Here is a 15,258-nt window from a genome sequence, read left to right as displayed (position 1 = left end):
TAATTTATTATGATGGGAATTAATTTCAGAATTTCGAAATTAATATCATAATAGGAAGCCTTGTTAATTAAATTCTGTGGTCTCTACTGTGCCTAAATAATAGAAAATAGTGGAAACTGTTACTTAGTGGGAAAGAAAACATGGAAACCGTCCCTTAGTGGGAGAAGGAAACCTAACAGGTTTTGAAAACGGTTTTGACTTAAAAACGCAGGTATATATATGGATATAAGGGCTGGACGTTTGGGATGTGATTCTGACTGCGGTTTCTACTAGAATTTTGCCCACCCAAAATTCTCTATTTTCGGTTATTGTTTGGGTAACACAGTAGAAGACTGTGGAAATCTGCTGATGTGTGGTATTAACTGAGGAACTGGAGAACGACATAGATTTGTTGTGTTTACGCTTCAAGAGGTAACCCTAAAATCTCCATACGTGCTAGTTGTTTAGATTACACGTGAATAAAATTCTGCTATTGCTTCCGCTGTAGTATATATTCCAACAGCCACCGCCAAATACTAATATGCCATTCGATTTTTATCAATCCTAGGTTTAATCAATTGGACCACTTCAAGTTCAATCAGACCATCACAATATGATTGATTCGTTGTAAATATAAAGATTATAAAATTGTAAAAGAAAGTGTGCAATTTTTTCTAAGAAGAATCCAATGCAGAAAACAAAATTGAGTAACATTTTCAACTACCATTGAATGTATTTTAGCCTCACAACAAAATTATGACGAAAGACTCCTTTTTTTTCCTTTCCTTTCTTCACATGGAAAACTAACTTCCATTTTTCACCTACAAATATAAACAAATGATATTCATTACGGCCTTCTTGCTTTAAATGCTTGCTGGTCTGCTTATGTTGATATATTAAAATGATATATTAAAAGCCGTAAAGAAAATCACTATTGATTCATATATCATGAACTTGAGGCCCTTAAATTAGAATTGATGAAAGCAAAGATTGAGGGTGATACACATATCCTATTATTTCTTTTCTTCATTTTTAATCTCTCAGTCTTCCCTTTATATCATTACTTGTTTCCATATTCTTTTTCCTAATTTGACTAAAATAATCCAAGGGCGTAAATTAGGAGTAGAAAAGTTGCTGAGGTAATGATGAGAAGGAAGGGCACTAGTCGGCGTGGCTTTTTCTCTCATTACTAGCACGCTGGCAACAGAAGGATACCAAAGTTAAGGTAGTGACTCTTAACTCTTCACGTTACAAAAACCTCAAAACATTTTCAAGAACTGATTTTATAGTTCTTTGGGAGTACTATAATAACCTGAAATATTTCCAAGTTTGTATAAATTCTTTTTCTTTCAGATTTCGCCTTTTTTTTTAATTTAAAGTTAATTTTTTCTTATATATAACTAAATATTCTTCTGGCTCTACGTTTCTCTTAAAAAATTGATTTGTGTTTCTATCATCCTTTGATCTTGATGAGATTTTTGAGTGCCATAACTTCTTCTCTTGGAATGTCTAAATCAAATGGGGTAGAGAATTTGACTGACAAGACAAGGATTTGGAAGTGCTTGATATTCTTGGTTCATGACATTTTGGCTATGATTAATATAAATTGAGGCTCTGCTGGGAAGATACCAACAAATACAGAAGTTCAGTAACTCCTTTGTTTCGTTAATTATGCCTTCCTCCTACACAGTTCTTTGCCCTTTTCTCTTCTCTTTTCCCCGTTCCCTTTAAGAACTATTTGGGGTTTGATTAAAAAAAATTCTTGTTTTGTTTACCAAATATTTTGTCAGTATAGTTAGTTGTTGTTTTTGTCTTTCCGACAATATCTACTGCTTGCAGCTGGAAGAGGATCTTTTCAAGGTAGGGTTGTCCTAAAAAAGGTGAAGTTTTCAACAGTTATGGAGATGGTTTTGTCTCTCTAACTATTCTATGGTCTAAATTTTGCTGAATTAACAAACAAAAAGAGACCTCAGATATGAAGTTTATGAAACTAGGATCTCGGCCTGACACATTCTTCACTACCGAGGCTGTTAGGTAACTTCAACTTTACTTAATCCTGAATTAAAGAAAGATAATGGAGTAACCAATCTTTTTCTTTACTTGATACAGATCAGTCTCCTCAGAGATTTCAAGTGATCTCATAGTTCAAGTAAAGGGTAGCAGATATTTGCTTCACAAGGTTTAATTCTCTACCCAACTCTCTTCTTTTGTTATCTTTTAAACCTTGTCATAATCTGTTTTCTTGAAAAAACAGTTTCCCTTGCTGTCCAAGTGCTTGAGGCTGCAGAGACTCTGCGTTGAGAAAACCTCTCAACACGAAATAGTCGAGCTACAAGATTTTCCATGTGGCATAGAAGACTTTGAGTTGTGTGCTAAATTCTGCTATGGAATCACCATCACTCTCAGTGCTCACAACATTGTTTCAGTACGCTGTGCAGCAGAATATCTACAAATGACTGAGGATGTAGAAAAGGGAAACTTAATTTGTAAACTCCAAGTATTCCTCAATTCTTGTGTTCTTTCAGGTTGGAGAGACTCAATTGTGACATTACAGAGCACCAAGGCATTTCCTTTATGGTCCGAAGAACTTGGCATAACAAGCACATGTATTGAAGCTATTGCATCAAAGGTTTTAGCCCATCCTCTCAAAATGAATTTGTCACATAGCTACTCGAGAAGAGGCGGAAGAGATGATATTTCTTGCAATGGATCACAAAGCCTAAGGCATAATAAACCTTTATCCAAAGACTGGTGGGCTGAAGATTTAGCAGAATTGAGCATTGATCTCTATTGGAGAACCATGATAGCCATTAAATCAGGTGGAAAAGTAGCAGCTAGTCTTATTGGTGATGCATTGAGAATTTACGCGTCTCGATGGCTACCAAACATATCAAAACATGCAAACCTTGAGAAGAATAAGCACTCTGATTCAGATTCAATTGGGAAATACAGGCTGCTTTTGGAATCAATTATAAGCTTATTGCCTACTGAAAGAGGAGCTGCTTCTTGTAGTTTTCTGTTGAAATTGCTTAAAGCAGCAAACATTTTAAAGGCTTCCTCTTCATCAAAGATGGAATTGGCAACAAGAGTTGGACTTCAATTAGAGGATGCTACAGTTGGTGATCTCTTAATACCTTGTGTATCAAAAACAAGTGATACAATTTATGATGTGGATATAATTATCACCATATTAGAGCAGTTCATGTTACAGGGTCAGAGTCCACCAACAAGTCCTCCAAGAATGAAAGAGGATTTTGTGAGAAGAAGATCTCGGTCCGCCGAGAACATTGACCTTGAGTTTCAGGAAAGCAGGAGATCATCTTCAGCATCACATAGCTCTAAACTTAAAGTAGCTAAGCTTGTGGATGGATATCTCCAAGAGATTGCCAGCGAGGAAAAGTTGCCTCTGTCAAAATTCATTTTCATTGCTGAAGCAATCCCAGAATTCGCTAGGCTTGACCATGATGATCTTTACAGAGCCATTGACATCTATCTTAAGGTAAATTCGAGATTACATCATGCATATCTCTTTCAATTTATTTTTTAATTCATAAAATCAAGAATTCAAGAATAATTAAGTCTACTTGTAGTTCCAGAAACTGAAATTCAAGTAGAAGTAGAAAGGTACTATTTGAAGATAACCTAGATGTTAGAAGATACAATGTGGGCCAATTTCATTTTAGCAGGTAACCAACTCCTTAGACCACTGAAATTTCTCAAGTCAAGATCCTGTCAAAATCAGGAGGTTTAATTCTTTTTTTTTTACTAGGCATAGTTATAGTCAGGGGCGGATTTATGTATGAGATTGTGGTGCCACGCCACGCTTGGGTAAAATGTTGTGTATACTTTAATATTTTATACACAATTCGTATATATGATGGTTTGCACTCACAATCACAAATGTACTCTAGGTTCTGTGGTCGCTGAGCAAAACTCCCAAAATTAAGATACACGATTGATACTCATTTCTTGCGTTCCTATGCCAATTCATCCTTGTTCCCTGTTCTTTCTTCTCTTTTTGCTCCTTTTTTATTTCATTAATTTCCTTATCTTTGGGTTCCCTCCTCTTTGAAACCCATTTTTATTATTTAATAAATTGTTTCCTTTATCTTTTTGATCTAGCACTTCAAAATGTTACTTGAATGTGATTTTAATGTTTTATCTTTTTATCCATCTACTGTTATTTTTTCTCGATATCCAACATTTTTATGAATGATGATAGGATTAATAGCACATAATATGTAGATTGAAGGGGTGTACTTGTTAATTTTTAATTTTTATTTTTTATTTTATACTTTTTAATCACATTGAATAAAGAAAATTAGATTAGATTGGACAAAACTTATTCGATTTGATGATCATGTATTTACTTATGATTAAAAAATTGTGTACATCGAGTTGAATTAATGGATCGAACCGATTAAATGTACACACTAATTCAATCTCCTTTATTATTGGTAGGTTCGCATTAGAGACCGTGGCTTCAAATCATGGATCCGCCTCTGGTTATAGTATATGTAAAATCCTTTTTTTTGGGTGAAGAAATTGAACATGAACAATGATGACCATTCCTTTTTCTGATTTAACACTTATGTAGACTTGCAACATACCGAATGTAGTTTAAAAATGTTTTGTCTTCTCTCCCGTTCAACATGTTTCACTTATTTTTTCTAGTTACTTGTAGTTATATATCTTGATTTAATTGTTTTCTTACCGTATCATTGTACAGTAGTTAAACTCTTCCCTTCTTACTATGAAAATGCAGGGGCATCCAGGTCTGAACAAGAATGAAAGAAAGCGTTTGTGCAGAATGTTAGACTGCAAAAAATTATCCATGAAAGTGTGCATGCATGCAGCTCAAAACGAATTGCTCCCATTAAGGGTAGTAGTTCAAGTTCTGTTCTTCGAGCAAGCTCGAGCCACCATGTCTGGTGGCCATATAACTGAGCTCCCCAGCCACATCAAAGTGCTTCTTGCTAACCATGATGACATATCAAAGACTTCTGCATCGTTCAAAATGACACCTGCAGATGACCAGTGGAGTGCCTCAGGCAAGCTTTCAACACTGAAAATGAAGCTGGCAGAAAATGAAGATTTGGATGAAAATTATGTTGATGGAAATGGGACATCCTCACGAATAAAAGCTTCCTGCATATTTCCTAGTCGACCTAAGAGAATGTTCAGTAAGTTATGGTCCAGCAATAGATCAGTTGCAAGTGAAAAGAACTGAATTTTATTTGCTTAGTTTCTTGGTTAATAGCGTTTGGGGAAGGGCAGGGGGCTATTTCAAGGGTAAAGTATACTCTGTTCGCCACAATTCTTGCCAGTTAAATATCTATTTATCTCTTTCGTTACTTCTCGGAAAACAAGTTGTAATCTTTATGAAAGGAAAATCCAATGTGAATTATTGGTTTATCCTATCCAATAAAAATATTGTTGCGGAAGATCGTGAGTTAACTAGCACATAATCACACACAAAGCACATAAAAAAAATGAAAATTTAATGAGGTTCAGCTAAGCCTCATTCTCGTGACAACAAAAAGAGAGAATTTTCCATTTATCAAAAAATCTCCTCCTACAAGCCCTATATATAAATCTCAAGTAATCATAAACCTATAATAGAATAGTTTTCCCAATTCTACAAGAATAATAGGTTTTCCTTTCCCAATCAATTAGAATAATGTGTTTTCCAAACGTAAAGGCATTATGGGGTTTTTTTGAACCCGAAAAAAAAGGCTTTCCTTTCCCAATCAATTAGAACAATGTGTTTTTAAAACGTAAAGGCATTATGGGTTTTTTTTTCTTCTAAAAAAATGAGAAAAAAAATTCAAGACACAATTAACAAATTTTTCTTCTAAAAAAATGAGAGAAAAAAATTCAAGACACAATTAACAAATCTTCCCCTAGGCTTGAATTCTCTTTATCAATAGGAATTACATCTCCTTGCGTAGCCCTTAGCCGTTGCAAGGACTCTTTCCATCATGAACACATCAACCAAATCTAGGAAAAGCCTAAACTTATTAAGAGGCTCAATCTTTGCAGCCATAATATTAATCGATCAATTTGGTTTTGCATCCGAAAGAGCTTTTGGATAGCTATTAAACTGAAGCATAACAACGGTCTTTACAAAAGTAAATCCTACAAGACTTGCATATCCAAGAAGATTCCTATCAATTACGTTTGTAAGCCTTTGTGATCCGTTAATCACTCTCTTTCTGTTGCTTGTTGCAATGGTAGTTGGTTTCTTTTGCACATGTACATATGTACACGGGTAAAATCGAGGCTAATGAGTACCACGATTTTTTAGTGGGTCAAACGAAATAAGGACATGACTACGTGGGATCAGAATCGAAGCTGGGAACTTCTCGTATTATGGCCCGAATGGAGTACTCACCACCGCGCCCGACAAGACAACACCCCCGAACCCCGTACGAGCTCCAAGACCTCAGAAAGCACTACAAACGGTTGAACACGACTAATAGATAATCGCGATATCCGCACCCAACCGGATATCACGTCGCGGATCTCGCCCGATTCTGGTAGCATATCAGTAATTGACGCACAAAGAGGAATTTTTACTTCTTTTTTCAGAATTGTACTTGGGGTAAAAATCCCCTACTATATAAAGGGGAAATTTCTTATTCAATAGACACACTGTAACAGACATATCAAGGCAACACAAACTTTTTTCTCTGCTTTTTAGTTATTGAAAAGTTCTTATTTGATCATATTTCTTCATATACGGTTGGCTCCGATTTGAGGGTACGGTCGAGGACAGAACTATTGTTAAGCTTAAATTCGAGCCCGGACTCAACGTCACAACTGGTTTGATTATCCATAGTACCTTTAATTCTTTTATCTAACATTCTTGATCATTTATGTTGAATCAATCTACATATCTTTAAAATCGTGTATAAACTCAATTGTTATCCATTTTAAAGGTAAACAATTTGGCGCCCACACTGAGGCTAAGGATAATAGTGGTGATTTGATATAAATTTCTATAACACACTCTATTTTACGCTTGTTCTTTAAGTTTTAATTTTAGGTTCTCTTATTGATGTCAAATTCTCTGTCTAATCAATTGAACGTTCAGGCTGAATCTGGCCATTATGGCGAAAACAACGACCTAGTGCCTAGCAATGAGGTCCCCCAGCTAATCCCAATGAAGTCCTGTCTGCCGATCTAATCGACGCCAATTCACAAGTCGCTATCGACGTACATTTGCCAACTGACCCCGAAAATAGCGTCCGTAGAGGCCCTCGACCAACAGTCTGAGAAACGCCTCAAGGTGAAGGTGATTGGATAAGTTTGCGGCTAATCTTTGAAATTTTCCAGACTCAAAAGGCAGCAATAGCATAGCTAAAGAATTAAAGCCACCCCCTAGTAGGGTGGATCCCGAACGATCCCGGGAGAATAACGAAGAAACGAGAAAACCACCGAAAGATCGGGTGAAGCTGAGCCCGGGGCCAACCCCAGGATAATGAAAATGCTTGAAGCACTAATGAAGAGGGTGGAATCAAGTGAAAAGAAAATTAAGGAAACGATAAAAAGGTGGAAACATATAACTTCAGTATAGATCAAATCCCGGTAGCACCCCGATATTAAAAGGATCGAATTCCAAGAAGTTTATCCAAAAGCCTTTCTCTCCGAGCGCTGCACCAAAAAGGATCCCGAAGAGGTTTTGTATGCCTGATATTCCAATGTACATCAGAACCACAGGTCCAAACGAGCATGTGACCTCCTATACATGCGCCATCAAGGGAAACGACTTCGAAGAAGATGAAATCGAGTCGGTTTTGCTAAAGAAGTTTAGGGAAACCCTATCAAATGGAGCGATGATATGGTATCACAACTTACCCCCAAATTCTATTGATTCATTTGATATGCTTGCAGATGATTTGGTGAAAGCACATGCCGGGGCCATCAAGGTCGCAACCAGAAAATCAAACCTTTTTAAGGATAAGCAAAGAGACAACAAGATGCTCAGGGAGTTCGCGTGAAGGTTTCCAATAAAACGGATGGACTTGCCTCCGGTCACTGATGATTGGGCCGTTCAGGCATTCACTCAAAGACTTAACCCCCCAAGCTCCTTGGCTTCGCAACAGCTAAAACAAAATTTACTTGAATATCTGGCAGTAACTTGGGCCAACATCCACAATAGGTACCAATCAAAAATCAGAGTCCAGGACGACCAACTCGGGACCCCTTCTGGGTCAGTGTCCCTATTAGAATCGACGACAGGTCTAAGAGAGTCATCAATCATGAACCAAGATCGATCCGAGATAAGTGTCAACCATATGATGGAGATCGCAAGGGAAATGGGTTTGGGCATCACTCCACGAGGAACGAAAGGAGAAACGATCGTAGGCCCAATAGCCGAGGTTTGATGAGTAAAAATGGTTTTGACAGATCACTCGGGGCCAAAGAGGCACTAAGATTGTTGGAATATAACATCAACGTCAATGCTTCCAGTATCGTGTCAACCATCGGACATATCAGGGATACCAAGCGGCCTCGACCATTACTGTCTGACCCTAACTACAGATATCCTAACTTGATGTGTAAGTATCATGGAACTCAAGGCCACAAGACCGAGGAATGTCGGCAATTGAGAGAAGAAGTTGCTCGGTTGTTTAAATAATAGGCATTGTCACACCTCCTTTTTACGCACCCGAAGGTAGTACAAGGGATTTTTTCCAATTTAAGTGACATTATTCGAAATGGGATTATTTATTCATTTTTTGTTCAGATTCGCCACTTGGGATGGTTTGTTTCTGGTGTCCCAAGTCACCGGTTCATTTTAAAATCCAAAATTGAGGAAAATTCGACTTTCCTTTTGAAGTATGCGAACCAGAAATTCTGAATAAGAAATTCTGTTAACGCGAGGAAAGGTGTTAGGCACCCCCGAATTCCGTGGTTCTAGCACAATCGCTTAAACTATTATAATTGGCTCATTATCTGATTTTAATACATGTTTTAGCCTATGGTATATTTTAAACTAATTAAATCGCTTTTAATTATTTTTAAGGAAGATTGCAACGCCATCTAAAACGCGTCTTTGGGCCACGCCACATGAAATGCACCCACAATCCAAGACACATTTATTTATCGTTGTTGAGATTTGGATCTGGGTCACATGAAATACACACCCGAGTTTAGGAAAGTAATTTTTAAAATAGCGCGCCTAAAGCAACTATGCACTATCAACTTTGCGAGGGCCATGGAAAATTCAACTAAATAGTGCACCTCGATTTCTAAGGATTAAAATTAATTAAATGAGGGCCATGCATTTTGAGATTTTATTTGGTACTGCACACCTCGATCCCAATTTTAAAAGAAACTCGAAACTAAGCTTTTGAGGGCCATAAATTGTACATTTGGTTAATATGGCACACCTCAAACTAATTTTAAGAGGCTAATTAAGTAATTAATGAGGATTGAAACATTCTAATTATTTTAGCTAAAGGTTTGACCTTACTTGTTAACCAATAGGTATCGTACTAGAGACCAATTATCTAAAGGAGATTGCAAAGCTGCATCTGATGAAACAGAAGATAGGCCCAAGCAGCAGAAAGGGTAAACGATCTATTACAAATGCCCTCAGGCTTTGGCCCAAATAAACCCAAATTGGTGAAGCAATGAACACCTCATGGGGTGCGTAATTGAATCTGAATTTGACCGTTCTTCAGCTGGGCCAACGTTAGGCCCAATTTTCGTGATCCAAATGATTCATACCTAAATCACATAATGCAAATCAACTGATGTTAACATGGAACATGAAGTCAAATTAACAAACTTAAACTCTGATTTTAAACATTTAACCCAAATTAACTAAGCTAAATTTCTAATTTTATCTTTCATGCATCCTTGAGTTACATATGCTATCAGAAAAATCCAATAGCCAAACGAATGAGCTGCTGGGCTCAAGAAATTAGCCCAAATAGCAACAACAGGCCATTTTCCCTTGCAAATGACTTCAGAATCCAAGGCTCGATGAGCCCAAACACTGTAACGAACAAGATTGAGGATTCCAGTCTCAACATCGAGTCTATACTAAAACAAAACGACCCTTTGCACTCAAACACAAACTGTTAAATCTCATCACTACCCAATAACTAATACACCAGTTTGAATACTACTAAGAATACATGCTTGACTTCAAACTGACAAATATTCATGCTTAAACTAAAGTTACAAACACAACATGAAACTTCAAACCAACTAACTCTTTTTCAATACCAAAAAGTAACAAAATCTAGAGGATTAACCAGCACCCAAACTCTTAAAAAGCACACATTAATTTGTATAGCATATTAAGAGCAAAGGAAAACTGAAAATAACGTGTACAACTTTAGATTTACTACAGAAAGGCTACAGGAATAGAAGAAGCAAAGAAGCAAAGATCAAAACAATTTCGCATTCAATCAAATTTTCACTCGAAGAGGCATGTCTACTGTCAATAGCCATCCATAGTTTACATAAATACCTGGAAATGGAAAGGAAAAAAATTTGAAGATTCAGCAGGAGAACAACAGCAAGAAACTCAACCAAAAGAAGCAACAACAGAGTCAGCTAAAACCTAGCAATGAAACCGTAAAACCAAAAACCAAACAGCTTCCAAACCAAGCATTTAAATCCCCAGAATCAAACTATTTTTTCAACCAGGTGCAGGAATTCGAAGTACTTCAGAAATTCTAGCTAATAGGGAGGATTAGAAAATCTAAACTAAACAGAATTTGAGCTATTTTAAACAGAGAAATGTGATGAATTCATAGTTAATTCAGAGTTCTTCTTCAGGTCCTAGCCATTTCAATTTTTCAGTGTTTTTGGTCTCTAAAATCTTCTCCTTGTTAATGAAGAAAAAGTGCCATTATAGGCAAGGTTTTAGGGCTGCAGAAATAAGTTAAGTTTTGCACCCAAATCCTTTTGAAATTTTCATTTTTGCTTAAACACCCTTAGTTTAAAAATCAGACTTTCAAAATAACCCCAATCCCCAGCTTCCTAGAAGTTTCCCTAGTCTGTTACAAATGATTCCCCACATAAATTTCCTAAATTAACCTTTAGACCTACTATTTTTACTTTAAGACCAAATGGGTCGAATTGACCCAATAGCTCAGCTAGACATGGGCTTAGACCCGACCCAAGAACCCAACAAAACCCTTGGAGTGGGGTCTAAATTATCCTCAAGGCCCAAGCAACAAAGGGGATCCAAACTGAATCAATAATTCAATTCAAACAAGGGAAAACACTTAAATGATTTCAACAGCTAAAACATAAACAAATGACTAATTACTAAACATAACTAAGCAAGGAGTTAATTAAGTTATTAAATAGAGATAAACTAAGCTATGAGACTGAGAGAAAAAGAAACAAAAGGGAAAATCAGAAACTCAAGATATAAAACTAAATAAAAATGGATCAACAAAAGCGGGCACAATTTTAAAAAATTAAAAAGAGGAACTGAAAATGAAACGGAAATAAATACAAACAAACAAATTTACCTAAGGGACGAACTAAGTTCGAAACTAATTTCAGTCAGAGGGCAGGCTCAAATAAAAAGAGAAAACAAGAAGAAGAAGAGGCGAGGAAAAAGAACGAACAAAAAGGCAAAGAAGAAAACTCACCGATCAAAGCTCGAACTCGAGACTGATATTCCGAGTTAAACCCCTAAATACTGTCAATCGCAAGAACAAGCGAATAGCGTTATTTTGTAATAAAACCGACCCTGAATACTCATGAGAACTGGAGAAACAACCTTGCATGTATAGATTTGGCTTTGAGCTTTTAGGGCCCGAACTTTAGATTTAAGATTCGAGGAGTTCTGGCAAGAGGTTCGAGGGAAACCAATTGTAGATTAAGGGAGAGGGAGCCATGAGGGTTCTACGGTGTTAATTTAGGGTGGTTTGGAGGTGGCGCCGCCGGACGAAAATGGCAAGGATTTTAGGGAGGCGGCTTAGAGTTTCGTTTGAGTCTCTGAAGAGAGGGGAGATGAGAAAGACGATGAGAGGGGGAGGGGTTAAGGGTTCGGACAGTTAAATAGTGAATGGGTCCTTAGTTCCGGACCGTTTGATCAACTGAGATCAACGGTTCAGATGATGAGCGACTAAACGACGTCGTTTGGTCAATGACAAAGGCGGATCGGGTAAGGAACATGGATCTGGGCCAATTGGTTGTGTTTGGGGGGGGGGAATAACGACTTGGGCCTGGGGAATTTGGTGAACTTGGCCCAAAAATCTGGTTCTTTCAATACTTTTCCCCTTTTCCTTTTCAATTTTCTTTTTTTCTTAATTCCTTTTCTTTTAAAAACAAAAATAAAAATAAAATCTAACTTAATTCCTAACCCAAATCATCCTACCAAATTAAATTAATTAACTCTAATAATTACCACAACTAATTAAAAACCAAATTAAAGGAAAACTAACAAAATTCAAAGCTAAAAATTAAACAATGCAAAATAAATCATTTTTGTGAATTGATTTTTTTTAATATTTTTGTAAAACATTAATTACTAATTAGTCTAAAAAATGTAAAATTAAACCTAAATTTTCCAATTTAAGTGACAATATTCGAAATGAGATTATTTATTTAATTCAGAGTCGCCACTTAGGAAAGGTTTGGCTTTTGGTGTCCCAAGTCACCGGTTTATCTTGAATCCCAAATCGAGGAAATTTTCGACTTTCCAAATGAAGTCTGCGAACCAGAAATTCTAAGTAAGGAATTCTGTTGACTCGAGGGAAGGTGTTAGGCACCCCCGAATCCCGTGGTTCTAGCACGGTCGCTTAAATTGTTATAATGGCTAAATATCTGATTTTAATACATGTTATAACTGGTGTGCTTTTATTAAGTTTAAACCGCTTTTATTATTATTTTTCAATAGAATTGCAACATTGTGAAAATGCATCTCGAATCACGTCACAATCAATGCACCCGTGGTTGTTAATACATTTCGACTCCGTTGAGATTTGAATTTGGGTCACATAAATGCGCACCCGAATTTAAGAATGTAATTTAATTAAGTCGCGCCTAAAGAGTCTAACGTGTTATTATCTTTGGGGAAGGCAGTGAAATTCACTAAACAGTCCATCAAAAATTCTAAGTATTTATTATGATCAATTATTGAGGGCCCCGCAATTTGCATTTTTATTTGGCGAGGCTCGTCTCATTATTTTTAAAAGGATAATCTTAGCATGACTACATTTTCTATTTTTTGTTTTCTAAAATAAATGAAGACAAGGTCCTACTTTATTTACATACTTTCGAGTTATTATGGTTAAGTTTCAAAAGTGAGTTGTTTAAGGAGTTTGCATGGCAATGCATAGAACATTCTACATACAGACAGTAAAAGAAAGAAAAGACTACATTAAATTACAACTTCAAATCTTTCTCATTTGTTTGCATTCATGCCTCGAGTGGCTTACAAGATGAACCAGTGTATCAGTTTGTGTACCTGGTATTTGGGAAAGCAAGGAAAGAAGATGAAGATCAGTAGAAGCAGCAGTAGTGTAAATACACAGCAACAACAGCAACCCAACAGCAACAAATTCGAATCAGATTCAAGGCCTAGAAAACTTTGAGGAAAAACCGAACAACTCAATAGAATAAAACCAAAGAGTTTGTAAGCAAACTAAACTGCAACAAACCACGCGTGTATTAAACCCGAAACTAAACTCGCTTCTCCCTTTGTTTTTGTTTTCATTTTAAAAACTCTCTAACACTCTTGAGATTTTTGGAATGTCTTCCTCTCTCAAAATAATCCTCAAAAATCTTTCAAGTTCAGTCTAAGTTTTTTCTTTGAAGTCTTCGTCTTTTATGTTCAAGTCCTTTAAAATGTGTCAAAATGACTCTATTTATAACCAACTCTAGTCTTGAACCCCTAACCCAAAATATTCCCCTCAAAGCATGCTTTGTTTCCTACTTTCTTAAACAAATGAATTATTCCCCACTATTTTGTGTCTTGTCCCCTATTATATTAAACAATTATATCAACCACACCTCATTACATCTTGTCCCCCATGCTTAACATAAATAATTACATTATTCCCACCCCACTACATTATGTCTTGTCCCCCATTATATTAAATAATTATATCAACCTCATCCCATTACATCTTGTCCCTCATGCTTAACTTAAATAATTGTTCAAATGTTCAATTCCAAAAATACCCCTCCGACCTTACTGCAATTACCATTTTACCCCTGAACGTACTGAAATTTACCAAACTACCCCCATCAGCTATAACCAAATCACCTAATCAATCTCAACCAAAATACAGCAAATATGACCAATTTCTAAACAAATTTCAACAACAAAACTCATGAACACATATTGAATCATGCAGCTTCAAATTAATGGGAATAAGTTAACCATATTGGGAACCAATCCTGGTTAACTTAGACCAAAAAATGAATGAGAAAAGAGACAACAATATTAACAACAAAGATACATGATTCAAACTAAATCAACAAGTCAAAAACCAAAACAAACTCAAATTAAATTACTGGATGAACTTCAAACAAAGAATAAACATGCATTAAAATCTATTTTAAACAACAAAACATGATAGATTAAACAACAACAAAACGATTTAACAATTTCTGAAAAAATACATAACAACACATGAAACAAACTGAAGAAATAATTAATTAAACTTCAATTTGAATCGAACAATATTAAACTAACAATTTCACATGAACAAACTGAAAAATTAACAAAACAATGAACACGAACAAAACAAATATCAAACACTTACCGATTTTAGATTTGAGAATATCAAAAACAAAACACGGACAAAAGTGAAACTCAAAATCCACTAACCGGATCGAAACGACGAACAACGACTGACCAACGACGAACTCGAACTAGGTACGGACTGTTTTGACGAACCCCGACCAAAGTGAAGTAGCGACGAGCTACTGTGATGGAGAAGTCGAAGAAGAAAGCAACAATGTTCAACGAGATGGACATGGTTGGACATAGCGGAAGCAGCAAGAAGCAAAAACGGGATCAGCTTGGTCATGAAGACGATAAAGCCACGAGGTTAAGAAAACGAAGGTGAGGCAACAGTAACAGCAGCAACAACGGGGTCTGTTTGGACGTAGCGAAGAAAAAGCAGTAGCAGCTGGTCGTTTGGATGGAGACAAGTGAAACGAAGCCCCACGTCCATGGCTGGAGCTCGGAGATGGCATAGGTGAGCGTAGGCAGCCATGGGAGCTCGAGTTCGAGCTCGACGAAACGAAGAAGATGAAGCAGCAGCGACTGGGTTTCGCTGGACGAAG

The 15,258-nt window shown here is 36.6% G+C and overlaps 1 protein-coding gene across 1 annotated transcript; it reads left to right on the top strand.

The window, feature by feature from the left end:
- Positions 1 to 955: 955 nt before the first annotated feature.
- Positions 956 to 5,423, top strand: LOC107825068 (BTB/POZ domain-containing protein At1g67900). Its single transcript, XM_016651905.2, has 5 exons — positions 956 to 1,204; positions 1,819 to 2,013; positions 2,089 to 2,158; positions 2,234 to 3,478; positions 4,745 to 5,423. The coding sequence occupies exons 2-5, from the start codon at positions 1,955 to 1,957 to the stop codon at positions 5,207 to 5,209; spliced, it is 1,839 nt and encodes a 612-aa protein (XP_016507391.1). The 5' UTR covers positions 956 to 1,204; positions 1,819 to 1,954; the 3' UTR covers positions 5,210 to 5,423.
- Positions 5,424 to 15,258: the final 9,835 nt, after the last annotated feature.

Source organism: Nicotiana tabacum, chromosome 16, assembly GCF_000715075.1.
Source record: "Nicotiana tabacum cultivar K326 chromosome 16, ASM71507v2, whole genome shotgun sequence".
Taxonomy (NCBI): domain Eukaryota; kingdom Viridiplantae; phylum Streptophyta; class Magnoliopsida; order Solanales; family Solanaceae; genus Nicotiana; species Nicotiana tabacum.
Note: the sequence above shows the minus strand (reverse complement) of the source record. Positions and strands in the feature narration are given on the sequence as shown.